Raw genomic sequence first — 26,351 nt, 5'->3', positions numbered from 1 at the left:
TCCTAACCCTGCTGTGAGCGCTCCGGGCTGGTCGCTCGTCTCACAGCCTTGGTTTCTTCTTCTGTGGGAGGGGCTGGTCCCTCCCTAGGTGTTGGGAGGGTCAGGAGCAACAGAGGACTGGGCAGCCTCTATGCTAGGGCGACCCTGGGTGAGCGGCCGACACTCTGGGCCTCAGTTGAGGGTTGGAAGTCAGGACCCCAGCCCACCTGTCTTCTCTTGGATTTGTCCAGTTGGGGTGCTGTGGTCTCGGGCCCTGGGGGCCCCCTGACTCCTCAGACTCGCGGTGAGTTGTGACATCACAGGGAGTGAGCTGGGATCCCTGAGCAGGGAGGGATGGATGGGGAGGTGCTATGCCCCAGCCTGGAGTCCCCACAGTCCTGCTCGGACCCGCCTCCTTTCCTGCCCTCAGCCTTGGCCGCCCTCCCGCTCTGAGGTCGAAAAGAAGAAAGGATTAACAGACCGTGGATCATTCGGTCGAAACTTGCTAAGTGTACTGGGGGCCCCACTCTTACTAATGAATACAGACGGTGTGTGCTGTGCCCCTGAGCGTGCTGTCAGCAGGGAGGCATCCATGTGCTCAGGAGCTCAGCCCCATGGAAATGCAGACAGGGTCCGGTGACGGCCCAGTGACGATGCCTGGAGAGGGCCACGAGGTGAGGCAGAGCCTCGCAGGGGAAGACACAGGGGTGCCCCTACCTGTGGGTCTCTGAGGACGGGCTCTGAGCACAGATCTGAAAGATGGTTAGAGGTCACTGTGTGGGGAAGGAAGGGTGGACAGCCTTCCAGGCAGGGGGACCCCAAAGTGGAGAGACAGGAAGGAGGGGACCCTGAAGCGGGGGGAGCCATGGGGGCTCCATGCCGAGGGAGTGACAAGACCTGGTAGGCACTGGAGAGACGTGGAAGCGTGAGGAGACCCCACACTGCCTCCGGAGGCTCGCGTCCGGCGGCGGGGCTCCAGCTGGAGAGGAAGAGTCCCGCCCCAGTCCCTCATCAGCCTGGGGACGCGTCCCAGGGTGCTGACGCACAGGAAGCCCCAGCTCCGGGCGGACCCCGCAGGCTCCCCACCTCCGCACCTTGCCCTCCAGGCCCCGCCTCATCTTCAGGGCCCTCTGCCCCTGGCCTCCCAGGGCGAAGCAGGAAGGGAGGGGAGTCCTGCGCGGCTGGCCTTGGACCCCAGGGGCTCTGCCGTCTGCTGGTCACGGGGCTGCGTGGGTTTCAGGTGACACAGGTCCTGGTGCAAGGCCAGGGGTCCCCACAAGGGAGGTCATTCACCCCGAGAATCAGCAAGGGAGCCCCAAGGATGCCCTGGTGCGGCTGTGGGGCACAGTGACCCCACGGTGCCCCGGGACCAGAAGATTCCAAGAGTCCTCACAGAGCAGACAAAATGCCACTCCACCCGGAGCCCCCTTCCCCCAAAGCCGTCGTCACTCCGGCTGAGACCAGTGACCCCGAAAACTCAGCCACTTCTCGGTGGCACGGCTTGGGGCGAGAGGACAGGCCCGCTGACATTTGTGCGGGCACCACCGGGGACTCACGGAGTGGCATTTCATCCCTTCACATCAGGTTTTGCAAATCTGATCAGAGTGGCTGGCCCCTGGTCAGAGCTGACAGCCTCGCTCCGGGGGCCGCTCACAGGTCCAGGGGGAGCCACCAGGCACGGGGTGGCTGGGCGGGGAGACAGACCAGAGAGCTATTCCTGGGCCCTCGGCCCTGCGGGGCCTGGGGCAGCCCTGGGCCTGTGGCTCGACAGCACTGCGCAGGCGTGGAGCCCGGAGCCTGGCTGGGCTCTGCTTCTGCGGGCCCTGGCCGGGCTGTGTGAGCAGGACAGGGCCCCCGGGCAGCACAGTCCCTGACCCACAGGCGGTCTCACCCTGCTGCAGTCTGGCACACTGTCTTGAGCCCACACAAACACGCCGCCAGCGGAACCCGGTTTCCCGCATCTTCAGGGTCCCAGCACTCTCTGGGCTCCCGTAATGCCACACCCCCAGCTGCCCTCCCACCCCGTCCACTCCCCCTGCATTCTCAGTCCCACATCCAAATAGCACAGTCTGTCAAGGCTCAGTCAGACCCCCTCCACCCTGCAACTTGGGGAATCACTGGTCCCCTGGTATCTCTACTTCTCTCTCAAGCCCTGTCCTCTCAGCCTCAGCCCTGAAAAGCCAGCTGCAGGCATCTCCCACTGACCATGCGCCTAGCCTATCTGGAGCTTCCCCCTGGAACCACCCCTATCCCAGGACAGCCCCTGCCGATCCTACACCCCAACATTTCTGCTGAAGGAGGGCAGGAGCAAGCTGCCCCAGGGAGGCTTGGTGCTGCCAGGCCCGGAGCAGGGACGGAAGCCAGGAGGGACCTTTCCACCCAGGGCAGGTGGGCACTCTCCCCGGGGCTGAGGCTGCCCAGTGACCCCTCTGCTCCCCAGCAGCACGTCACTGGAGGCGCTGAAAAGCCTGCTGTCCACCACCAGGCACTGGCAGGACTTCGCCTACATGGAGCTGCAGGGCGCCTGGGACCTCTTTGCCACCATCCACACCTACCCACAGGGCGTGGGCCTCCTCGCCAGGTAGGGGCGGGGTGGGGCCAGGGGAAGGGGCCCGTCCTGGGTCAGCCCTGCCCAGGAGGCTGGGCTACGGACTGCAGCGACCCCCAGGACCTGCCATGAGCACAGCCCCAAGGACTCACACGTGTGCACACAGGGTGCCAGGGTACGGATGGCGCGGCTCACTGGCACACCCTGGGAGCCTAGAATGCAGACCTCTTGCCCGACGCCTAGCCCCCGTCTTGGCCGGAGGCTCCTAGGGGACCAGGGCCAGGTCCACTCCTCTGTCCATCCCATGCTTGGCCCACGCCAGTGGGTGCAGAAGGAGCAGGAGAAGGTCAGACAGAGGCGTGCCCACTCCGCTCAGCAACGCTTCTGGCCACCGGGCCCCTGGGTGGGTGGTGGCAGGAGGGTGGCCAGGGGCTGTGCCCACGAGCCTGCCCGCCTTCACCCTGCGCCCAGGGCCATGGTGCAGAACCAGTGCAGACAGATCAAGGCGCTGACCTTCCAGCTGCTGCCCAACCTGCATAGCCGGGAGGAGCGGCAGCGGAAGACGGCCATCATCATCTTCACGGAGGTGGGGGCCTGCACCCTGTCTCCAGCTGAACCCACTAGGACCTCCCTTGACCAACAGATTCCTCACACCCCGCCTTCCCACTCCCAGCTCCTCGGGGCCCATGGTCGGGGGCTCCTGGTTTAGGCCCCTCTCCACCTGCATCCTGGGGGACCGTCTCTCTCCTCCCCAGCCCTGATGTCTTGGGGTCTCACCCCTGGAACGGTGAAGCTGAGAGGGCAATGGCTGGAGCCAGACAGGCACTGGGTATACCAGGCCCTGGGGCTGAGAGCTGGGCCATGGCCAGACAGGTGAGGGCCTTTGTCATTTCCACAATGGACAGAGCCTGGTGTGACTCCACACACCACCCCTGTAGTGAATCTGGCTCTCCCTCCATGGGGCTGGGTCTCCAGGTGCCCTATGAGCCAGGCTGCATTGAGTATGTTGTTCCCAGCTTCGCTGTGTGACCTCAGACAAGGCCCTTTCCCCCTCTGGGCCCGTTTCCCCAGTTATGCACTGAAGGATTGAAGCAGCTTGGCACTGGGTTTCAAACACTCATTAACCAAGATACCCAGAGAGGGGCAGGTCAGCCACCCTCCCCGAGCCCCAGCCCTGGTCCTAGAGCCCGGATCCCACAGACACAGGCCCCCTACAAGAGGCTGCCAAGCCTGATCCGCCTGCCCGGGGGCTCCCAGTTCCTCTACAGCCCCACCCTGCTGGAGGTGCTCCCCAAAGAGGTTGCCCTGTCCGTGCTGGTGCGAAGCCTCAGGGACCCCAGCCCCGAGATCCGCGTGCTGAGCCTACAGGGCCTAGGGAACATTCTTTTCCACCCGGAGAAGGTAAGCGGGTGCGGGAGCGGTGATAGACGCCCCGGAGAGCGGCTGGGTGCACAGGGCTTTTGTGTCGTTGCCGTTAGAAACCTGCCCTGCTGGTCCAGTCGGTGGTCGGACCTGCATCCCAGCACCCAGGTGGTGCTCAGAGAGGGTTTGTGCTGTTAAGTGACTCACTGGCTGAAAACAGATCTAATATTGTAGAACCAGACAGAGTTTAGGAAGCCAATGAAGCTGCCGAAAACTTGTTTGAAAGTTGCAAAACCAGCCTAGCTTGCACAAGGAGTCCCTGATAAGGTCTTTGATGGTAGAAACTGTTCATTTGCTGACATGTCACTTCCTGACAGTTCATCCAAACAGTTCACACTGCATCCAAGAGGAGCAGAAAGAACTTGTGGAAAAGGAACTTAGCTTTTCCTTTTTAAAGTAATGTAAAGCTGGGAAATGGTCATTGCCACTTAGAAGGTCTGGGGTCACCACTGGTGCACCCACCTCCCTGCGACGTGAGATGCCAGTGACTTCAGTGGTACCCACCCAACCAAATTTGTCTTGTCTAGCCCCCAAGACCCCTCTGACTCCTGGGGAAGCCAGGAATAGGGGCAAAGGCAGGGTAGGGCGGAGGAAGGGAAAGTTGGTCTCCAGGACTTGGCAGGGGGCCCTCTGGCCAGAAAGGGGACAGACAGGAAGGCCCTGGCAGCCGACTGACATGGGTTAGTGCTCCCCTGACCCCAGGAGGACCGCAGGGTCTCAGAGAGAGGAACCCTGTCCCGTCTGTCCACAACTCCCGGGGGACAGACCAGGGCTAGGAGCACGTGTCCCCGGACGGCAGAGCCAGGGCGAGATGGAGTGGGGTGGGTACAGTGTGGGTGCCCAGGCATGGATGGGGGTCTGGAAAGGGGCCGCAGAGGGAGCCAGCCCCGGCTCGCACGGCCCACCGGCACCCGCCCCCGCAGGGAAGCCTGCTCCGCGGACAGCTGCCGCCCTTCCTCAACGGCTTCTTCCAGAGCAGCGGGCAGGTGCTGGTGCGCGTCATGGGCACCGTGTCGGACGTGCTGCACCGTCTGGGCGCACACAGCACGGAGGCCCAGGGCCTCAGCATTGCCATCAACACCCGCTCCTTCTTCGATGATGTGAGTGCGCCCGGGAGGGGCGGGCACCCCATCTCGTGGCCCTCCAGCACCTTCCCCGGCTCCCTTCCTTGAAGGCCGCTGTCCCACTGGGGCAGGGAGGTGGAGGGGCAGGGCAGCTCCCTGGGTGTGTGGCGTGTGTGGCACAGGTGGGCTGGCCAGGGGCTGCCGCTGGCACTCGCCCTGCACCTTCAGCTGAACGCCAACCTTCATCTCAGCCCCACGCGTCCCTACCCTCCTGACTCATGAGCCCCTGTGGATAACAGATTCTCCTTCAGGGCAAGTCAGAGGGATAAGCCTGCCCTCCCAAGTCAGCATCCGTGACACCTGGGTTGTCAGGATGCAACCACAGGCATGAGAGAGGAATGAGTGTAGGTCCCTGAGGATGGCTGTGACCCTCCCCAGGGGCTGGTGGAGGTGGGAAGCACAGCCCTGCCCCGAGAGGTGTGTGAGGGGGGAGGCGCAGCCCTGCCCAGAGCCCTGTCTGAGGGGGGGAGGCTGAGTCCTTCCAAGAGCTCTGTATGAGGGGGAGGTGCAGCCCTGCCCTGAGCCCTGTCTGAGGGGGGAGGCCGAGTCCTGCCCTGAGCCCTGTCTGAGGGGGGAGGCCAAGTCCTGCCCAGAGCCCTGTCTGAGGGGGGAGGCCGAGTCCTGCCCAGAGTCTTGTCTGAGGGGGGAGGCCGAGTCCTGCCCCAGAGCCTGTCTGAGGGGGGAGGCTGAGGTCTGTTCCTGGAGTCTGGAGCCCCAATGAAGGAGTCCTGCTGAGGGTACTGGGCCCCACGTCCCGCCTGAGTGGAGGGTCCCAAGGAGGGTCTGGCTGGGCTCCAAACCTCTGTCTTGCAGGAGCGGGACGGGGTCCGGGCAGCGGCCATGGCCCTGTTCGGGGACCTGGTGGCGTCGGTGGCAGGCCAGCGGCTGGGCGGGCTGCGAGCCCAGGTGCACCAGAGCATGGTGCCCCTGCTCCTGCACCTGAAGGACCCCTGCCCCGCCGTCGTCACGGTCAGTGCCTGCGCCCGGCCTTCGCCTTGGCGGGGCTGGGGCCCCACGGCGGGCAGGGTGCTGCTGAGAGCCAGGGACACCCCCTGGGCCGCGGGGCCAGCCCCTCCCTGGGTTCCTGCTCCTCCCTGTGTGCACACACGTGCCCATGTGTGGCTGTGCATCTGTGGTCAGGACACCGTCTGTCCTGCTCACTGCTGTGTCTCCAGCGCCAGGCATGTCCTCGGGTGCAGGTGGTTCATTGAACTTGAAATATGGGCTGAGCCCTGCGTGTGCCAGCCAGTGCCCCGCACCAGGCCATTAAGAATTGCTCAGCCTTCCTGCAGCTCCCGGCCACTGGGGGGATAAACAAGCAGCCAGTTTCTAAGCGGATAGGGACTGAACACTGCCTTCAGTCCAGCGGGGCCGTGGTGCTGGCCAGGGAGGCGGGTGGGCTCAGGGTGCAGCCTGAAGGCAGCGGGAAGGAGCCGGGGAGCCCAGGAGGGCCGCGCCCACTGCAGCTTCCTCAGAGCCACCGCCCACGCCCGGCCCTCCCTGCTGTCCCGCAGCAGGCCAAGTTCGCCTTCTACCGCTGCTCCGTGCTGCTCCGGTGGCGGCCGCAGCACACCCTCTTCTGCGCGCTGGCCTGGGAGAAGGGCCTCAGCGCCCGCCACTTCCTCTGGAACTGCCTGGTGAGGGCCCGCAGCGGGGAGGGGACGGGAGGCTGGCCGCCAGGTCCCTGGGGCCGGCCAGCTCTGGCCCCAGTGAGTGACAGAGACGTGCTCCCCAGATGAGCCACAGCCAGGAGGAGTTTGGCATCCACTTGGCGCAGGCCCTCAGCTACCTGCACAGCCGCCATGACCACATCAAGACCTGGGCGGCACTCTTCATAGGTGAGCAGGGCGGGGGGCCGGGCTCAGGGACCCCCAGGCCGGCCCTGCCTGAGCACCCTGACCCTCACCCTCACCCGTTCCTCCACTGCAGCTGGAACGTGGGTTCCGCTGGCAAGCGAGGAGAGGGGCAAGTGAGGGGGTCTCAGGGGTTCAGTTCTTTGGGCCGGGCCCTTCTGTGTTCTGGCCCTGTCTTTCCAGCGGTCCCTCACACAGGAGAACTCCTTCCCTATGCCAGGGAGGGGGAGAGGGAGAGAGGGAAGAGGGGAGAGGTTCAGCAGCCCCCTCCCACTAGCCAGCATGCTCCTTGTCTGTCACACAGGTTATACCATCTGCTACCACCCCCGGGCCGTGTCCCAGATGGTCAGTGACGTGGACACAAAGCTGCTGTTCTGCAGTAAGGGATCATCCTTACTCCATCTACCCCTATCCATGTCAGCAGGGAGCACGGGCCCCCAAACACAGCGGGCAGGGTAGGGAAAGGGAGTGCCCAGGCCTGGAAGGCCGAGGAGGTGGGGTCTGGGTGCCCAACTGCCCCCACCCCATGTGGGAAGGAGGGTGCTACTCCACCAGGGCTGTGGGCAGACGGGGCGTGGAGGGTACCTCTGATTCGTCCCTCCTTTCCTGGAGCTTTTGAGGATCTCAAAAAGAGCCCTGAACCCAGCGTCCGAGACTTCGCCAGCAGGCAGGCCTCCTTCCTTCAGAAGATGGCAGCCAGACCGCGGTGACCTCCAGCTGTCATCCGCCCCGCCCCCCCGTCCCCCTCCCCCGTGCCCACCACACCGCGCAGCCCTGCCCTGTCTGCATAGAGCTTGGCTACATGACATTTTTCCATTTGAAAGAAAGATCTAGATTCAACAAAGAAGCGTCACACCTCTGCGCTCCCTGCCCACCATCCCATGGGCCCCCCGGAGACACTGGCAGGCCAGGGGGTGGGCACAGATGGTGTGTCCCCCAGAGACAAACTGTGAAGTCTGGGCAGGGACTCCCACTTGTGGCCACCAGGTGGCTTCCCGGTGACTGGAGCCCAAACCACGGCCCGCCGATGTCCTGGGTGCTGAGTGGGCACTCCCAAGGCATCCATGGCCCTCGGGGCTCACGGCTGAGTGGAGTTACCCACCATGGCGCCCCCGCAGGCTTCAGTCTGTCTCCGGCTTAGAGCTCCGTGGTCACTGGGAGGCTGATGGTGGGGAAGAGGTCCCTTGGCTGGTCTCCCTCTGCCCAGGGGACTCGAAGTCACCCTCCACCCCCGTCTCTAGCCTCCTGAGCCCCGTCAGGGCTGGCACCTGGGGTTGGCAGCAGAACCGGCCTGGCTCAGTCAGATCTTCCAGGTGGGCTTGGCTCACCCTGAATGACTGAGGTGAGGATCTCAACACTCTGAGCCTCAGCTGTCCCATCTGTAAAATGGGTAGTAAAACCTTCCTCCAAGACCCCTTGGAAGGTTGAGTCCAAAAGAGGTCCCCAGACTCCGAGGGAGCCCCTGAAGACCCACCTGAGCTTCAGCGGGTCTTTCCCCTCCCAGCCTTGGTTTTTCCACTTGTGCAATGGTGGGGGTGGGCCCTTCCCTCGCCTGAGAGCGCCTCCCTGCTAGAGTCCTCCCTAGGGTCTCCCCCAGCTGGCCGCTCTCCAGCAGGAGGTCCAGCCCCGCCCGGCCTACCCCCTGCCTTTCCCCCCACGCGCCCTCCCAGGCCCTCCCGACGTGGCCCAGGCAGAGCTTCTACCCAGAGAGCTCTCCCCACATCCCCTGCCTTGGGACTGCCACGTAACCTGGCCCTCGAGGGCCTGCCAAACAAGGCCCCCCACCCCTCGTCAGGCTGTCCCACCATCCCCCATGGACTGTGAGCCCCTCGGGACAGGCCTGGGGTTGCACCCAGGAGGCCCCACAACTTGGATGGTGGGTTGAAAAAAATACAGCAACTGCAGACTCACTGGTGTTGTTCAGTATGACCGGGGAGAGGAGTAAAAGACCCTGGGCAGAGCTGGGCCCCTGCCCGCCCGTCTGCGAGTCTCTGAATGGCACCACTTGAGGAGGGGCTCTGGGTGGGTTTGGCTTTTCACAGCTCTCCATTTTGTCCACAGGCCCCTGTGGATGCCCTCCACCCCACTTCTGCTACAACCCCTGGGTGGGAAGAGGGTCCCCTGAGCCCAGCTTGGGGGGGGGTGCCATCTCCCCTAAAAGGGAGGCCTTCCTGGTTCCCCACAGTGGGCAGTGGGCAGTGGGGCCTCCTGCACGTCCCCCTGCCCCACCCCAGTTCATCCTGCCCCTGGGAAGTCTGGTCTTAGTAAAAGCCTGGAGCTGGGTAGGCCCGGGCCCCAGAGGCTTCTGCAGCCAATGGTGACTGGATAAACCCCCAGGGGGAACTGAGACAGGTGAAGCCTGAAGTTGAGGGAGCACAGGCCTTACCAGCAGGGTGGAAGGCTCTAGACCCGGGCACACAAGAGGTGCCCCAATAACCAGCAGCAACAGTTGACTGCCAGGCTGGCCACAGCAAGCCAGGGGCGGGAGACAGGGCCTGAGACCTGGTGGGTGGGCCACCATCCCACCCGGGAAGGTGCGGCCAACCTGCCCCAGGGAGGGGCTGGCCCCCAGCTCTGCGAGAGCAGAGCTGCTCACGGAGCAGGGCAACATCTGTGCCCTCCAGCAGGCCCAGCCCCCAACACACTCTGACCTTTCACCCCAGGAACCCCGGGGTCACCCTCCACCCCTCCAGCTTCCCCTCCCCGCTCCGGGGTGAGGAGTCGGCGTGTCCCTCCACCCCAAGCCCAGTGGGCACCATCACCCCCTCCCTTCTCTGGGCTTCTAAGACTGAAGTCAGGACACTTAGTAGGGGGCAGGATGAGGAAGCCACCCCGCCGGACACATGGCCCAGAATAATTACCAAGTGACCCATCCTGTCCCGCACGGGGGCAATGCCAGTGACCCGGCCCCCAACACAGCAACAGGGCAACTGGGCAGAGCCCACTCGGGCCTCAGCCCCTGATGTGTTTGATCTGGGACGGCCCCACCCTGAGGCAGGGAGTGCAGGGACCCAGCGTGGACGCCAGGGGGCGGCCAAGCACAGCCGGCAGGAGGGGACGCGCCCCGCAGCATCCCTGGGTCCCGCCAGCCCCCCAAGGCCGCCCACACCCCGTTCTCCAGGCACACACAGCCACAGGGTCTGGTTTTATTGCCTTCGAGTGTCCAGAACACCTGACTGCCCCAGACCCAATAATTTAAGGTGCCAAGAACAGGTCAGGGTGAGGGGCCACAGACAAGGGGCTGGGCCCAGTGGTTAAAAAATACACCAGCCCCCAAACAAACCGGCCAGGAAGGAGAGCTGCCCGGAGGCGGTGTGGGCAGGGCATTAACAGGACAGCCAGGGACATAAGGCAGGGAGATTGGGGGGGGGATTAAGCCTCAGAGGGACAGTGAGGGCTCAGGGCACAGAGAGACAGACACGCAGGCAAAGACAAAAGGAAGGCTGGACCAGACAGCGGTGCACGCACATGCACACGTGTGCATGCACACACACACACACCTGCTGGGTGGACAGAGGGAGGGAGCAGAGACAGAAGACACCCGCGAGGGGTGTGGGGGCAGGTGTGCCGGGGGGCTGGGAGCAAAGGGCAGAGGGCGGCCCGTGGCGGGAGCCTTGCTGAGCCCGCGCCGGGTGCCCAGGGCCTGAGCTACATGATGCAGCACTTGGTCTTGTGCGCGTGGGGGTCCTTGAACCGCAGTCTCTGCTTCGGCCGGTATTTTTCCAGGTAGGTGAGCTGTTTGCTGTTGATGGCTCCGCGCCGCTTCCTGGGCAGACGGGACCGGGGTGGGGGTCAGGTAGGACCCAGGCTCGGCCGCCCACCCTGCCCCAGAGCTGCAGGCCCCAGAGGCGAGAGGGGCTGGAGTGGGTCCCCGTGACCCACAGAGCCCCCCCACCTCTGGGCCTTTGCCCGGGCTGTTCCTTCCGCCAGAATCACTGTCACTGCAGCCACCGCTGCTGACCTTCAGGTCACCTGGCTATCGCTCCTCCAGGCTGACCGCCTCACCTCCCCAACCCCAAGGTCCGCACCCTCCAAGGCCCGCGTGTTTACCTGGGTACCACCACCCACCCCCCGAAAGCAGAGCCTGTGGGGATTGGAGCCTGGCATGCCGGCTGGCTGGGAGGGAGAGGAGAGGAGACAGGAGGTGGTCCTCAGGTGCCTGGGTGTGGGGGTACCTAGCACTGCCCACCAGGCACTTCCAGAGGTCCCCACCGCCCGAGACCTTGGACATGGCTGTGGACTGGCACTGGTCAATGATGCGTGGGCCGGGGAGGAGCAAGCCTGTGCTGCTCTGAGTCACCAGGTTGGGCCCAGCCCCCAGTCACAGGCCTGGAACTAGGGAACCGCAGGCTCAGGTGAGTGGGGCAGAGGTGACGGTGAAGGCCTGGCCCTTACCCTGGGGCCGCCTCAGATCTGTGCCAAGGCACAGAGCTGCACACAGGCTCACGGAGAGAAACCGTGTGCCTGGTGTGTGTGCACACGTGCCAGGGTCCCGAGGAGGCCAGAGCTCCTGCGGGCGCACGCAGGGCTGGCCGCCTGACTGGTAAACAAGCCTGCCTCTGGGAGAAAGAGATGGCTGTGCCCTGGGAACTGTCGTCGGGGGAGCAGCACAAGAAGACACCCAGGCACGGACGGTGCACGAGTCTCACACATACACACTCACAGTGGGTGGGCTGGGGGCGGGCTCAGGTCTTCTGTGCCCACCCCACTGTCCCTGCTGCCACCCCGGGACCCTGCTCCACCAGGGCTCCTTTCCTGGGGGCAGCAGCAGACAGGAGCCCCCTCCCCCCAAGGAGAGGAGGTTGGGAGACCTCCATGGGGGCTGAGAATGGGGCGCAGAGGGCCCAGGGGCCAGGGCTTCAGAAGGGCAGTCCTGAAAGATCCTGGGGTGTCACCTGTCCCGGGGGGGTTGGGGCAGCTGGGGCAGGTGGCACGGGGGGGCTCCTTTCACTGCTGGGCTGGGTTGGATGGCTTCTGGGGGTTCCTCCTCTCCCAAGAGCTGAGGGGAGTGACACCCCACGTCAGGAGTGCTGGAGGCTTAAAGAGGTGTCTGCCCCAGCTCCCTGTGTCAAAGATGGGTTTGGACCGGCCTGTTACTCAGCACCGCAGGGCCAGTGCGGACTGATGCACCCCAGGCTGAAGGAGCCATGGGCCCCAGAGAGGGGACCAGCCAGGCACTGCATGTAGCCTCTCCTCACTCTCTGCTCCCAGTCTGGGGAGCAGACCACACACAGGGACCCGTCCTCAGTCGGGGCTAGGCAGCCTGAGGGGTACGCTGGTACCACAGGAGGCTGCCCTGAACTGGGGAAGGCCTCAGAGGATGGCACGGGGCCAGGGGTCAGGAGTGCCTCCTGGCGGGGCCCTGGGCCCCTGCGGGGTAGGGAGGGAAGGATAAGGACCCCCTGCACCCACCAGCGCCCTTCCCCACCAGCCACTCACTGTCGGATGAACTGGATGGCGTCCTCATACTTCATCCCGCTCTCGATGAGGGCCAACGCCAGGCTTCCTGGAAGGCAGCGTCTTTTCTCTCTCTTTATTCCAAGGAATAATGGCTCTTGACATAAACGACTCCCGCTAGCAATTAGCGGTGATTAATGCAGAACTCGCTGCAGAAGTGGAGGAAGTTCGCCTGGAGGGGGTGGGCGAAGATGGCACATTCATGGGTTTGTGACAAACGCATGTGGAATGGGAGGTGGGTACTCCTGGGGGCTTCCTCCAGAGCTCTTGGGCCTGGGAACCAGCGGAGGCCAGTGTGGCCAGGGACTGATGACCGGGCTGGGGTCAGAGGACGCAGGCCCCTTCCAGGAACGCTCACCCACCACAGACCCAGGTGCCTGGGGCTCCAGGCGGGAGCCCTCAACGGCCAGGGGAGACCAGCCGTCCTGCGGCCGGAGCCCAGCTAAGCTCGGATGCACGTCCACCCTGTCCTTCAGTTACAAGCTGACCCCACACGGTGCACCATCCCTCTGTCCCACAGACAGGAGACCAGGGACCAGAGAGGTCAGCGAGCTTGGCTGGCCTCGGCTCAGGGCCATCAGAGGAAGCACGGACACTGAACCAGGAACCTGCTGGTCACTCTGCCCGCCATGGTGGCAGACCTGAGTCTCCCCAGCTGGGAGAGTGGGGGATGATGGGACTGGCCTGGTCTGGGGCTGGGACACTCTGGGGCGGGCCCTGCCCTCTCTCCTTGGGCCACAGGAGCCGGCAGAATGACCTGAGCCTGAATGTCAGAACACCCTGCAAACTTCTGGCCCCCCTGCCCTCATTAACACCACCCCTCCGCCCCGGCCTGTCCCCAGGATCCCCATTAACTCCGTCACGCGGGGGAGAAGGGATGCTGGCGGTCAGCTCCTCTTCTTAATTTAATTTCAGGGCTCGTTAGCATTCAGTAATTAAAGGCCATGAGAACATTCAACACCCCGGCAACAGCCCAGCACTGGGGCCTCAAACGGGCCTCAGCAGCTCCTGCTGGAGACAGTCCCTGCCCCACAGAGATAAACCAGCCTCAGGCCAAGTGACGGAGTGCCCATTTCACAGATGAGAAGCCTGAGGGCGTACCAAGCCAAGGGACTCCAAGTGCTCCAAGTGCACGCTTCCTCGGCCATTCAAACATCTCAGCCAGCACCAGGCAGGCCCTCCTCCTGCGCTGAGCCTGGGTCCCCAGCACACCCATCTGTCTGAGGCCTCTGCCGAGCTGAGCCTGCCGCCGCCACTGGGGTCCCCCAGGCTCCCCAGACACCCTCCTCTCCAGCCTCCCCATCCCAGAGGATAGAAGCTCCAGCTTTCCCCTGCCCCCACCCAAACTTTGGGCCTCCCTGACACCTTTCCTTCTCTAACCTTCAGGAAATTGCCCTGGAGCTGCACCCCTCTCCCAGGTTCCTCTCCGATTTCCAGCGCGGCTCATCTGGATCATTGCAATTGCCTCCAGCTCTCGTGGGCTTCCCTGGTGCCTCAGATGATAAAGAACCCACTTGAAAGGCTGGAGACCTGGGTTCAATATCTGAGTGGGGAAGATCCCCTGGAGGAGGGCATGGCAACCCACTCCAGTGTTCTTGCCTGGAGAATCCCGTGGACAGAGGGGCCTGGTGGGCTAGAGTCCACAGGATCGCAAAGAGTCGGACGCGACTGGGCGACTAACACTTCCACTTTTCAATGCCTCTGCGGGACCCGCGCCCAAATCTATTTTCAACCCATTGCAGCAAAGTGATCCTTCTAGACCAGTGCTTCCCAACCTTTCTTTCATTTTCTGCCCCTCAGCACCTAAGGGGTCTTTCTAGACATGCTTTCCTAGTTTGCCCCCCAAGAAATTTTAAGACCACAGATGAACTGTGCATCTCTGTGTGAGTACTTTATGCGAAGCTGTGCTTCAGACATAACAATTAAGATTTCTTCACTGAAATCTTAAGAACCAGATTTAAGAACTACTCCCCAAGAACCAGATTTTCCCCTTGGGGGTGAAATCAACACCACCCCTATGAATGCATGCTTTAAAGAATTAATGAGCTGCTGCCATTGCTCAGATCCAAGCCCACCGCGGAACAAGCCAAAGTTCTGTTAATTCTGTCCTGACCCCACACGAGAAGCTGGCGTCCTTCACCTCCTGGGCTCCCCTCCTCAGAGTCTGCCCCCCACCCTCCTTCCCTGGGGGCTCTGATCAAACCCCTCTCTGGTGCCTTCCTCCCCCACCTGCCTGACACCCCTCGAGCCTCTCGGTAGCCCTGGAAGGCAGCACTCCCAGCCCCACACGCCTAGGGCAGGTGGCAGAGCAGAGAGCCCGTCTAAAAAGGAGCAAGAACAGCTCAGGAACTCCACGGAAAGCAGCAGCAGGCGCCTGAGGACGGGCCGGGAGGATGGCGGACAGGGAGGGCGGCCCACGCCCTGCCCCTGCCACGGGCCCCGCAAAACCTGTCCCCACGAGGCCTGCTCACAGCTCCCGCCTCTCGTTCTACAGGGTCTGGGGCTGGTGACCTAGGCAGTCACACTCCAGGGCTGGTTTAGCGCTCTGCTGTCGTCATCCTGCCATTTTCCTGATTTTGAACACGGGCCCCTGGTCCCATCTGGCTCTGGGCCTACACAGTCTCGCCTGCAGAGGCTGCATCAGTTGGGAGGCGCTAGACCGTGCCGCGGGAGGAAACACCTCCGAATCTTAGGAGCTGGGGCAACGAGGGGCGATTTCTCTCTCGCTGCAGGTGCCTCCGGGACGCAGGACGGTGGAGGAGGCACTGTCTCCGGAGCCACGGGTCATGGGGCAGAGGAAGGAAGGACTCCTGAGGGTCTTGTCCCGGCAGGAAGGCCTCTGGCCCCAAAGAGACGCATGTCACGGTGACCAGGACTCGCTGGCCAGCACTAGTCACAGGCCCCACCTAAACACAGGGGGCTGAGGGAGCAGCCCCCACGCAGGGAAATTGCAGAGGCAGGAGCAGGACACACTGGGTGAAGCGCGTACGCCAGGGACGGCAGGGAGCCGCTCGGCCAGCCCACGCCCCGCTCCTGAGCCAGGGCCGAGGCGACGGCCCTGACCTGGGCTGGGAGCTCTTCACAGGCTGGCTCCCGCCAGCGTCCGCCCGGCCCCCTTCATTGTCATTCCAGGCTGAGCACAGGCCGCATCTGAGGGGGAGGGACGCAAAGTGGTCCTCGAAGCAACTCAATTAATCCTCCATCGGAAATTCTAACACGATCAATTTGGGGAGCCGGCCGACATCGCAACACAGTAATTAGGAACAAGTTTCAACTCCCGGCTTCCTTTGAAGATTGTAACTGCAATTAATTAAACATTCTCACTGTTCCTCAGAGTCTGTTCCCGAAGAAACTGGAGCAGACGCAGCGGGTGGAGGGACCCTGACCCCTGTTCCCAGCAGTGCAGGGATCAAACGGGAGCCCTCTCCTTGGAATATGGAAGGACATGGCGTCTCCAGTCTCCCTGGGAATGCTGTGTTGGCTAGGAGGTTAGAGGGAACCTGCCTCGGGTTCTGAGCTGACACCCTGACTCCTGTCCTCCCCCAGGGACCCCCAGGATGCCCAGCCTCCCTGTTCAGCAAGCTGAGAGCCCCCGGTCACATTCATAACATTCAGAGCAGCCCCCACAAGTAGGTTCTAGGGACAGAGGTCCCACGTGACCACTGACAGGTCACACCCTGCCCTGCATGCTGCTGCACCAGCAGTGATGTGAATGAGCTGGCGAGGCTGCCGGTGCCCCGAGGGAGGGATGTGAAGAGGAGGTGTGTGCTGGGCTCCAGGGTGGAGAGGCAGGACAGAGGAGGAGCAGCCACCCTGGGTTAAGACAAGGGGACAAGGCTAGCTGCCAGAGAGTGCACAGTCCCAGCGGAAATAGCTGGCCTCTGTGGGCTGGCATTGCATGCCAGGCTGACCCAGGGGTCTAAACAATGAGCCCTCCCACCTCCCCTTCAGCGTCTCACCCGGAAGCACCATGACCGTGCCCCCACCTACCACTGAGGACCTGAGGCCCTGGTTAAGCGCTGACCAAGGGCTGCAGCACTGGGGCATAGAGGACACAGCTTTCTAAAAGAGGTACGTTGTCTCCCGGAGCCTGGGAGGCAGCCATTACCCACCCCAGTGAGTACCAGGGCCCAATGTCACAGCGGTCAGCCCCTGACACAACACCCACAGTATTCAGTGCAGACCACCAGGCTTGATTCTGAGAATAGGGCGGAATCTTCTGGCAAGTCAGAGGGGGTGAAAGGGTCTGCAACATTCAAAAGAAGGTATTGCTCTCCAATTTTCAAAAATAATTGGAAGCATCATTTTTAAGATTTTAGCCCCTCAGCCTAAGACTCGAAAGCCAGTCCAGGATAAAACAGTGCGGCCAGAAGGCAGAGGCACCGCACCTGGGAGATCACGCCTGAGGAAAGCTAGGGCGGAGGGCACAGGGGGCTCTGAGCACCCTAGCAGCCAGAGCAAACAGGTCCGGGGAGGCTCCATGGCGCTGTCTGCAAGGAGGGCAACAGGAGACCCTGCGTCCCGAAGGGGCTGCCCAGACGCTCATCCAAGGGGCAAGGAGCAGAGGTCCTGACGCCTCCCGACTCCCCCACCCACAGGTTTCTGATGCAGGAAGTCTTCCCACCCCCTAATGCCCCGCCCCCTCACTGAGTGGGTGGTCAGGAGACGAATTAGATGATCACCCTTGCCTCACATGAAACAGTAGAGGTCCCACTGTGGCCATTTCTGACCCAAGCTGCTCTCCAGTAACAGCGTACTTAATTGGAAGAGAAAATGCGTGATTTAGCAAAAAAAACGTCAGCCCAAGGGCCACACCCCAGGGCTCACACCTCCTGGCTGTGATGGACATGGGAGCCACCTCCCCAGCATCCCTTCCATTCCCCTCAAGCAGATCCACTGTGCTGTTCCTGGCCTTATTCTTAGAATCCAGTCAGGGTAACCCCACCCCTGATCATAGGGATTGGCTCAGGAAACACATGCCCAGGTCAGTCAGTACAGGATACTCTCTGATTTAGGACTAGACACGTGACCCTACTGGACCAATGCCATTCAGGGAAGCTTCTTGGGGCTTGAGATGGATCCAGTCTTCCATGAGAGCTCTGGGAAGCCAGTGGCCTCTCTCCTTGTCAGTGGCCAGGGAGACTGAAAAGTCAGGAGGTGCATCAGGCATGGTGCCATCATTAAGGAAGATAGTCTGAGGGCTAGATCCAACCTTGAGCTCCTGGATCAAACCTTACCTGAATCTCAGTTTATTTCTAGATCTTCCAGTTACATGAACCATCCTTTTTAACTTTCTGCCATTTAAGCCTGTTGAAGCCAGGCCTTTTGTGGCTATAATGTGCAGTTCTAGTAACATGCTGGTTTATGCTCTTGAGCACGTCCCTTCCCCTCTCTAGGCCCCAGGGCCCTCTTCCACCCACTGACCTCATGGAACCACAGGGAGGATGAAAAGATGCAGTATACACGAAAGGGCTTTGGGATCCTAGAGTCTTGTGGGGAAGATTCTAGAGTCTTCCCCATAAGGGGAAGGCTATTCATCAATGAGAGTCTCTTCTTGCTCGTTGTGCTCTGGCCTTGCACCCCCTGCTTCCAGTCCTATGACCTTTGAAGCTTTTATTTTTAATTGCTCAGCCTTTGCACAGTCTGTCCCCTCTGCCTGAAGCCCTCCTCACTCTTCCAATCTCAAATGTCACCTCCTCCAAGAGGCCCTCATGACCACTGTGTTTGAAATGAGACCTGTCCTTACTCATTTTCTTTATAGTACTTACTGCGGTTTTTATTTTTTTTTAATCATGTTTGTTTCTTTAGTAGGTTACTTATTTGGTTACTTATCTTTCTCCCCTAGGTAAGTTCTTCTCAAACTAGAGGTGGTAAAGGGCCACGTTTTTATTTCCAACATGTCACAGGCGAATACTTCCATGCATGCATGCTCAGTCGCTCAGTGGTGTCTGACTCTTTAGATTGGACTGTGGCCCACCAGGCTCCTTGCCCATGGGATTCTCCAGGCAAGAGCACTGGAGTAGGCTGCCATGCCCTCCTCCAGGGGATCTTCTGGACCCAGGGATCGAACCCGCATCTCTTATGTCTCCTGCATTGGTAGGCAGATTATTTACCACTAGTGCCACCTGGGAAGCCCCAATACTTCCATAAACTACATTAAAAATACATTTCTAGAAAATTTTCTATTTAAGGAGTATACTAAATATAAACTCCAAATTCTTATCACACTTTACACTTATAAAGCTACTCTGGCACCTTTTAAAAGTTTCTAAACAGTTCCTCCCCGTGTATGCTGTTTCTGGGTGAAGTGCAGGCTCGGTCCCCGCACCACAAGGGAGGCAGAGCTTAAACACTGGCTTCCCTGTCCCGGAGGCAGGATGGCGGTGCGGCGGTCCCCACACAGTCTCCCAGGGGGTTTCCATCTGCCTGCAGGCCTACCTAGCCGCACAGCATGCCCCCCACTGGCTTCCTTCCCTTCTCTGTCTCACCTCCTCACTCCCCTACCTATGTGTCCAAGGGTCACCTCCCGCATCAGTCACCTGCACCCAAATCCACGTTTAGGGCCTGCTTCTGGGGGAACCCGAACAATTAGTATTCAACACAGGGACACTGATAGAGTCCCTAACGTCATTTCTGTTACCCCATCAGGATTCACACACATGAGGATTGCGGTGTAACCACCATCAGTTCAGTTCAGTTCAGTCGCTCAGTCGTGTCCGACTCTTTGTGACCCCATGAATCGCAGCACACCAGGCTTTCCTGTCCATCACCAACTCCCGGAGTCCACCCAAACCCATGTCCATCGACTCGGTGATGCCATCCAGCCATCTCATCCTCTGTCGTCCCCTTCTCCTCCTGCCCCCAATCCCTCCCAGCATCAGAGTCTTTTCCCATGAGCCATACGTCTCTATAAAATTGGAGAGAGGGCCCACAAGGAGAAAGGGATCTGGAACAGGGTCAGGGGTCTTGAAGGGAGAAGCTGAAGACCCCTCTTGCAGAGCCTGAGCCCCTGTCCTCCAGAGCTGAGCATTTCTTGTCCCTGGTTTTCCTGCACACCAAGCAAGACTTTGGAAAAACCATCTCTGCCCACCACCAGGAAGCTATAAATAACTCCTGGATTAGAAGAAAGGGAGAAAAAAAAAAAAGCTCCGATTCCATCTGTACTTGAGTAAGAAGGTGCCCTCCAGCCCCCTGCCTCCAGCCCCCTGCCTCCTGCACACCTGGGATCCAAGCCCCCAACAAGAGGAAGGCTGGGCCTTGGCCGGCAGGTGGCAGGAGAAGGTCACCCAGGTCCTGCGTCCAGCGGCTCTGCCCAGCACCAGGAGCCCACGATAGACTGGCCTCTGCCAGAGCTTCTCAACTACAGAGGGAGACACCCAGGACGGAGGCCAGGCCAGCAACGGCCTCAGCTGATCTCTCAGCCCCATAAGAGGGGTGGGGTGGGAGTGGGGGGCAGGAGGACCCTCTTCTCTGCAGAGCCAGCACAGAGGGCCGCTAGGAAAGCAGCGGCCTGGGAACTGGGCTCCCAGTGTGATGTTTGTGTCCTGGCACCTGTTTCCCCATCACATCCTCCCCGCCCCTCCCCCACCCTGCCCTCCAACTCCTGTGTCCCTTTCCTCCCATCTCTCCAACCATGCCCCACCGCCGACCCTGATGCCCCTCTGTTCCAGAAGACGGGACCCCTGCTGAACTTGCAGTCACATGGGAACCAAGTCGCAGCTGCTCCCGGGAGCGCTGGGACCCAGGGTCCTCACCTGCAGCATGGGGGTGCTAATGCCCACCAAGAGGCTGTGACGGGGTCCCAAAGGGCCATCCATCCCCCACTATCCCAGGTCCTCTCCCTGCCACAGCCGCTCCCGGCCTGGCCAGCCCATCCCGGCTGCCACTCCGACTTCCCGCCTTGATTCATTATCCACTTGGGACAAAGTGGACATCCCACACCACCGCGGACCCGGCACCCGGGGATCTGCCTGGCACCAGATGCCCGCCCAGGTGTATCTGGCAAAGAGCCTCGGGGCGGGAGAAGCAGAGGCTCTGCACACTTTGTTGACAATCTCGGGGCCGCGCTAGCCCAGCCGGGGGGCGCCCCCGCCGGGGGAGGCGGCCTCGGGCCCCGGGAAGGCGCTGCCCGCGGCGGCGGGCACGGGCGCCAGCAGCACCAGGCCGGGCCGGGGGCCAGCGCCCGCGTGCGCGTAGCTCAGCGCCAGCTGCTCCAGGCGCCGCTTGCGCAGCGCCGCCTGCGCCGTGCTGTGCAGGGGCCGCAGCAGCACGGGGGGCGGCGCGCCTGGGCCCCGCAGCAGGAAGTCGAAGCCCGTGCGGTCGTGCGGGTCGTAGAAGAGCGGCCCGCGGGCCGGGTCGGGCCCTGGCGGCCAGGCGAACGGGAAGGGCAGCGTGAAGTCCTCGGTGAGCACGCGGATGGCGAAGTCGTCCTCCTTGCCCAGCGCGCGGTAGGCGCGCCCGATGCCGCGGAAGTGCGCCTCCCACAGCTGCGCGTCCCCGCCGTAGATGTCCGGGAACGGAGGCTCCTGGGGCGCAGCGGGGCCTGCAGGCAGGGATCGCGGAGCGGCCAGGGATAAGCGACTCCCGCAGCCACCCGCAATGAGCCAGAGAAGCCAAGGCGGGCCACGTGGAGACAGAGAGGGGAGGGGTACCGGAGAGGGAGACTAATTTCCAGGGACAGCGCTAAGGAGCTGTGAGAGGCAGAAAGGCCCGGAGAGGTGTGTTAGAATATAGCCACTACATACTATTTGGGCGGAAAGTTCCAGAAGGGGAAGAGTCTGGCTAGCCTGGCAGGGACCACGCAGAGCCTGCTGTGGACCTGGGGTCATCCCCAGAGAGCAGGGGTGACCTGACGACTCTTAGTGGAAAGTCGATCCTGGGCCTGGGCAGAGGATAGACCTCGGGGAAAGGGGAGGGGAGACAGAGCCAGGTGAGGGTGAATTCAAAGGAGGACTCAGCAGGCCGAGCATGGAGGGGCCAGAGCCAGCCTGTGTCAACAGATGGAGGGAGGGGGGAGCCCTGCCTGGGCACAGGGATCAGGGGCCGACCGGCTTGACGGTCTTCACCAGGGAGAAGGATCCCGTTGGAAGCTGGGCTGGTGCTGTGTCTGTGGGACACCCCCCTCCCTCCTCACTCCAGGAGCACATTCCAGGAGAAATGGGGACGTGTCTGATCACTGGCTCACACATGGATTCGCAGGAGGCAGGGGTCTGGTGAAATCCAAGAGTCTGCTCTCAGATATCACGTGTGTATGGACGCAGCACTGTGCCCCTGGTTGGGGGCCTCTGCACCTGAGGCCCATCCATCCATGGCCCCAGCCAGCATCCCAAGCCACCACTCCAAGCCCACACCTTTTGTGAGCTGCTAGGAGAGACCCTTCCCCCCCTGCCTCCTTGCTTCCTTCAGCAAAGTGCTTAGCTCTGGGGGTCCTGAACTCAACAATGCAACCATGGGCCCTCCCTGGGTATAGATAAGCCTCTGGGACACAGGACCAACTGGGCAGCTCCTTGGAGACAAGGCAGGACTCAGGGGGAGGGCCTGAGAGGAGGCGATGGATGAACCCATACAAGGCTCTGACCGTGAGTTCTCAGGTCCTCACCCCGCACCCCTGTGAGGGGCGACAGCACTCAGACTGTTTTCCTGGTGAGAATGCAGACCCAGAGAGACCCGCCCTGAACTGATGGCCGCAGGAGCGTTCCACCATGCCACACCCTCCTGCTAGGAGCCCCTGGACAATGACTCCCCTCCCCTTGTAAGTTCCCTGGGGCATCTGCTGTGTGAGAGGCTCCGCTACAGCTGTGTACAACACACACTCGGCTTCTCCCAGGCCAGGGACAGGAGCCAGCAGACCTGGGTAAGAGGTCCTTCCTTCACCTGGGAGAGCCTGGTCTGGGTTCTGGATTCCCTGAGCCTCAGTTTCCCCATCTGAAAAATGGAAACAGTCAAGCCTGTTCTGCCATCCTTGTGGATGAGGTTATGAACTTTTGTGAACCTCTTTGTCAGTGGGAAGTGCCTTCCTAGCTCAGCACCATAGCAGTTGCTTCCAGAGCCACAGACCCAGGTAGGAGAGGCGGTGGACCAGCTCTGAGCAGGGTGTGAGGCCAGAGGGGCTGGCTCAGGGCCCAGTGCACTCAGCACCTTGGACAGCTCTGAGGCAGCCCTGCAGGGGCCTCAGGTTCGATGGGCAGCATGGAGGTGCCCCCACCCCGGGCAGCCTGTCCTGTCCACCAGGACGCCTCCTCCCTGAAGGCCTCCAGGGTGAGTGGCCGGAGGCACAGCACCACACTGATGTCCACACCACTGGCCCGGCCTCACACTTAGTACCAACAGGCGGGTGGGCTGTGGAGAGGCTTTGGGGTGTTGCTATGGGCCAGGGGTGAGGAAAGTGTGGAGAAGAGGGAAGGGCCCCGGGCTGGGGGTGGGGCAGGAGAGGACTGAACACCCCTGACTGGCATTTAGCCAGCTGGGTCTGGTGTTTGCGGAGCAGACAGGTGAGGGGTGAGGGCTGCCACGCAGACCACAAGGCAGCCAGGGCAGCGATCCAGGGCAGAGGGGCTGGGGCTCAGCAGAGAGAAGTGCTGGTTCTACATGTGTCTCGAAGATGGAGCCTATAGGCTCTGCCGATGGAGGGGCTGGTGGGGGAAACGGAGGGGAGCAAAGGGAAGACACACGGTTTCTGGCCTGAACCACTGGACGAAAGGAAGCCCCATGTACTGAGAGGAGCAACCTGGGGCTAGGCTCAAGAGTCTAATTCTGGACCCGCGATGCCTTCAGACAGACTGGGGAAGAGGTGGAGAGCAGAGTTAGCTAGAGTCTGGGCTTGAGGTAGGGGGGCTCCAGGCTGAAGACAGACAGACAGACTCCTGAGCAATGATGGCATTTAAAGTCTGGTGGTCCAGTAGTTAGGACCCATGCTCTCACTGCCGCAGAACTAGACGTGACTGTGAGAATAGAGAGGGAGAAGCCTGAGAAGCCGGCCTGGGCCCCCAGCTTCCCCAGGTCAGGGAGAGGAGGTGGAGCGGCAGTGATGTGAGAGGAGAAGGGGAGCCTGGGGCTCTGGGAGTCAGTGGGGAGGGGGTCCTGAGCCCTGAGCTGCCCCTTCGAATACACTGCATGTAAGCCTCTCAGTCGTGTCTGACTCTGTGCCACCCCATGGACTATACCCACCAGGTTCCTCTGTCCATGGGATTCTCCAGGCTAGAATATTGGAGTGCGTTGCCATGCCCTCCTCCAGGGGATCTTCACAATCCAGCGATCAAACCCGCGTCTCCTATGTCTCCTGCATTGGCAGGTGGGTTCTTTACCACTAGCACCACTTGGGAAGCCCCTGAGCTGCCGATGGGTCACGTCAAAGGGCACCTGAGAACTGACCTCGGGTTCAGCAGTGTGGAGGTCACCCCCGACCCTGACCAGAGCTGCTGTGGCCAAGTCCAGGAAGGAGGGGCTGGGTCCACTGCATTCCAGAGCAAACGGGAGGGAAAGACGGGGAGGCAGCATGTATAAATAACCTTTTCCAGGATTTTTGCTAAAAATGGGGAGCAGAGAAATAGGGCGGTAGCTACAAGGGAAGTGGGGTCAGGAGACAGGATGTATAGCTGTGTGCTTTTATGTTGGTGAGAAAGATCTCGTAAAGAGAAAATGTCAGAATGCAGGAGAGGAGGCTGGAGAGGTGCTGGAGTGATGGCCGTGGGCAGGAGGCCAGGCTGGGCCTCGGCTGGGGAGGGGGTTGTTCATGCAGGGGGCAGGCGGGGGAGCACGGGGCCCGCGGGCCCAGGTGCAGGTGGGCGGCTGCCGTGCCCAGAGCCTGTGGGGGTCCTCTTTGTCCGTGAGAGTGGGAGCAAGGCCAGCAGCTGAGTGTGCAGAGGGAGAGGAGGGTGGGCGCTGGGAGCGGGGGTGCGAGGCGATTGCTGGGAGAGAGGAGGGGCTGGACGGGAGGAGGGATGCCGTGGGACCCTGGCACAGAGCACCCCCTGCAGCTCACCAACCAGGAATGTAATGGGAGCATCAGCCTGGTTGAGTTGATCCCCAGCTGTGCAGGTGCCCGCAAGGAGTAGGCAGAGAGCTGGGGCGGGGGGTGCCATCAAACGAGAGCAGGCCCAGGGCAGGAGGGTGTGGTGCGGGTGTGATGATCAAGAGCTGGACGGGGGCGTCGGGGTTGGGGGGACAGGGCGGGGAGGAGGAGGAACCGGCTGCAAACAGCGGACTACGGTTCTGCCCACAGAGTGCTGGAGTCCTGGCCCCCAGATCAGGGTCAGCGCCAGAATGCAGTTTGGATGCTGGCAAGGCACGACCACCGCATGGGTGGCTGGGGGCCACGTTTCTCAGAGAGGCCTCTGGGGGGCTGAGGGGCCAGGAGAAGGGAGAGATCGCCCATGCGATGGCAGCAGATTTCGAGAGAGGGTCAGCGTCCCGGCCCCAAAATCCCCGGGAGGCTAAAAGCCCTCCCCGCGTGGGCAGTGAGTGTGTACCTCCTTCAGTTATTGCTGACCACGTGGCATGTGGGGTCTAGTTCCCTGACCAGGGATAGAACGCACACCCCCTGCATTGGGAGCGCAGACTCTTAGCCACTGGTCCACCAGGGAAGTCCAAGAGTTTGTACTTCTGAGGACCTGGGACTCGCCCTGGGCTTTTAGGGAGGTGGGAGAGGGGGCCGGAGAATGAACTGGAAGGGCTTGGAGGAGTGAGGAGGACCCTGGCCCACGTCCCAGCTCAGGGTCCAGGGGCTGCAGGACAAGAGAAAGGAGAACTGTCAGGAGATGGGGTGCTCGCCCCCACCCTGCCCTGCCCTGCTGTGTGACCCTGGGGAAACCCCCCAGGAAGAGGTGGGGGCGCTGCCTTCTCTCCCACATTCTCAGAGCCCAGCTGCCACGAGCACCCACTTCTCCTCCATCCCGACCCCCTCCACATGTCTCACCTGGAGTGGCTACAGGACACGGGGGCAGACCTGCCGGGCTGGGGTCCCCGGAACAGGGGGAAGCCATGTCAGCAGCCAGGGGTCAGGCTTGTTTACCTGGCTGCCCAGGAGACTGGGGGAAGGGCCTTCTGGGGAGGAGAGAACCTTGCATTTAAAGTGACCCCACCCGGAAGTGCCCTGGGGCTGGGGGGGAAGGGTCAGCAGGCACAGGGGCCTCTCCCCTGACCCGCCACGGCTCACCTGGCCCTTCTCAGGAGCCGTGGGGACCCTACCCTGGCGCTCGGAGACCTCCATCCTCACCCCAGTGACCTGCCTGGGCTAATCCCTCCCTGCTGGCTCTGAACCTTGGAGCCCGGCAAGGGGCTGGACAGCCTCCAGCTCTCCTCTGGAAGCCCTGGGGAGCGTGTTTTAGTTCCACTAACAAAACGACAGGGGCAGCACAGGACACAGAGAATCGCCCTGTGTTCCTCAAGCTGGCGAGAGAGGAGCGCACGGCTCCCTCCTATTTATCCCGTGTGAGCCCCCAGCCCAGCTCCTGACGCACAACGGCCAGGTGCTCTGGGCACAGGCACCTGGGCACCAGTTCCTCCATCAGGGAGACCCGGGTCCCGAGTGCCGGTGGCAGCCCTGAGAAGCGGCGACCCAGAGCCCAGGTGGCGCTAGTGGTAAAGAGGTAAAGAGTGGTAAAGAGTCCTCCTGCCAATGCAGGGGCCACAAGAGACGCGGGCTGGATCCCTGGGTGGGGAAGATCCCCTGGAGTAGGAACTGGCAACCTGCGCCAGTGTTCTTGTCTGGGAAATCCCATGGACAGGGGAGCCTGGCGGGCTACAGTCCATGAGGTCACAAAGAGTCTGGCACAGCTGAGCACACACACAGAGCCCTGCCTGGCACTCCCTGCCTCCCACCCACCAGTGTGTCTGGAGCCCCTGGCCAGGAAGGCGCTCTCACGGAGAAAGAGGACCCCGCAGGCTCCGGGCACGGCGGCCGCCCACCTGCACCTGGGCCCGCGGGCCCCGTGCTCCCCGCCTGTTTCCCAGGGTCCTGTGGGACCTTCC

At 62.0% G+C, this 26,351-nt stretch overlaps 2 protein-coding genes and 1 long non-coding RNA gene across 4 annotated transcripts in view; 1 reads left to right on the top strand and 2 right to left on the bottom strand.

The window, feature by feature from the left end:
* LOC147359751 (maestro heat-like repeat family member 5) overlaps nucleotides 1–7,770 on the top strand; it is a 60,298-nt gene extending 52,528 nt beyond the window's left edge. For both annotated transcript variants that reach the window (XM_086337561.1, XM_086337560.1), the window contains exons 22-30: nucleotides 2,420–2,560; nucleotides 2,999–3,113; nucleotides 3,785–3,928; nucleotides 4,873–5,049; nucleotides 5,887–6,042; nucleotides 6,588–6,710; nucleotides 6,809–6,911; nucleotides 7,231–7,305; nucleotides 7,539–7,770. In XM_086337561.1, the coding sequence (XP_086193687.1) occupies nucleotides 2,420–2,560; nucleotides 2,999–3,113; nucleotides 3,785–3,928; nucleotides 4,873–5,049; nucleotides 5,887–6,042; nucleotides 6,588–6,710; nucleotides 6,809–6,911; nucleotides 7,231–7,305; nucleotides 7,539–7,636 (1,132 nt within the window). In that variant the 3' untranslated portion in view covers nucleotides 7,637–7,770. The remainder of the gene's footprint in view (nucleotides 1–2,419; nucleotides 2,561–2,998; nucleotides 3,114–3,784; nucleotides 3,929–4,872; nucleotides 5,050–5,886; nucleotides 6,043–6,587; nucleotides 6,711–6,808; nucleotides 6,912–7,230; nucleotides 7,306–7,538) is intronic.
* Nucleotides 7,771–10,058: 2,288 nt separating this feature from the next.
* On the bottom strand, nucleotides 10,059–12,628 carry LOC147359750 (uncharacterized). Its single transcript, XR_015141182.1, has 2 exons — nucleotides 12,366–12,628; nucleotides 10,059–10,692 (listed from the first exon to the last, which is right to left on the bottom strand). It is a non-coding gene; the product is annotated as an uncharacterized LOC147359750 (long non-coding RNA).
* A 7,794-nt stretch (nucleotides 12,629–20,422) lies between these two features.
* LOC147359749 (uncharacterized protein C8orf90-like) lies at nucleotides 20,423–25,590 on the bottom strand. The gene is made up of 4 exons (XM_086335663.1): nucleotides 25,537–25,590; nucleotides 25,393–25,479; nucleotides 25,084–25,105; nucleotides 20,423–20,925 (listed from the first exon to the last, which is right to left on the bottom strand). The coding sequence occupies exons 1-4, from the start codon at nucleotides 25,588–25,590 to the stop codon at nucleotides 20,450–20,452; spliced, it is 639 nt and encodes a 212-aa protein (XP_086191789.1). The 3' UTR covers nucleotides 20,423–20,449.
* Between the last annotated feature and the right edge of the window lie 761 nt (nucleotides 25,591–26,351).

The sequence above is a fragment of the Bos grunniens genome, chromosome 14 (genome assembly GCF_055505025.1).
Source record: "Bos grunniens cultivar Pamir isolate PY7600 chromosome 14, Bosgru_T2T1.0, whole genome shotgun sequence".
Taxonomy (NCBI): domain Eukaryota; kingdom Metazoa; phylum Chordata; class Mammalia; order Artiodactyla; family Bovidae; genus Bos; species Bos grunniens.
This window is presented reverse-complemented; position numbering and strand designations above follow the sequence as displayed.

Excerpts from the sequence above, each read along its gene's own strand:
- LOC147359749 (XM_086335663.1), bottom strand. The coding sequence starts at position 25,590 with ATGGAGGTCTCCGAGCGCCAGGGTAGGGTCCCCACGGCTCCTGAGAAG. Across the intron at positions 25,480-25,536 it reads CGGCTCCTGAGAAGGGCCAG|CCCCAGGGCACTTCCGGGTG; the intron begins GTGAGCCGTGGC and ends CTTCCCCCCCAG. Across the intron at positions 25,106-25,392 it reads CCAGTCTCCTGGGCAGCCAG|CCCCTGGACCCTGAGCTGGG; the intron begins GTAAACAAGCCT and ends CTTGTCCTGCAG.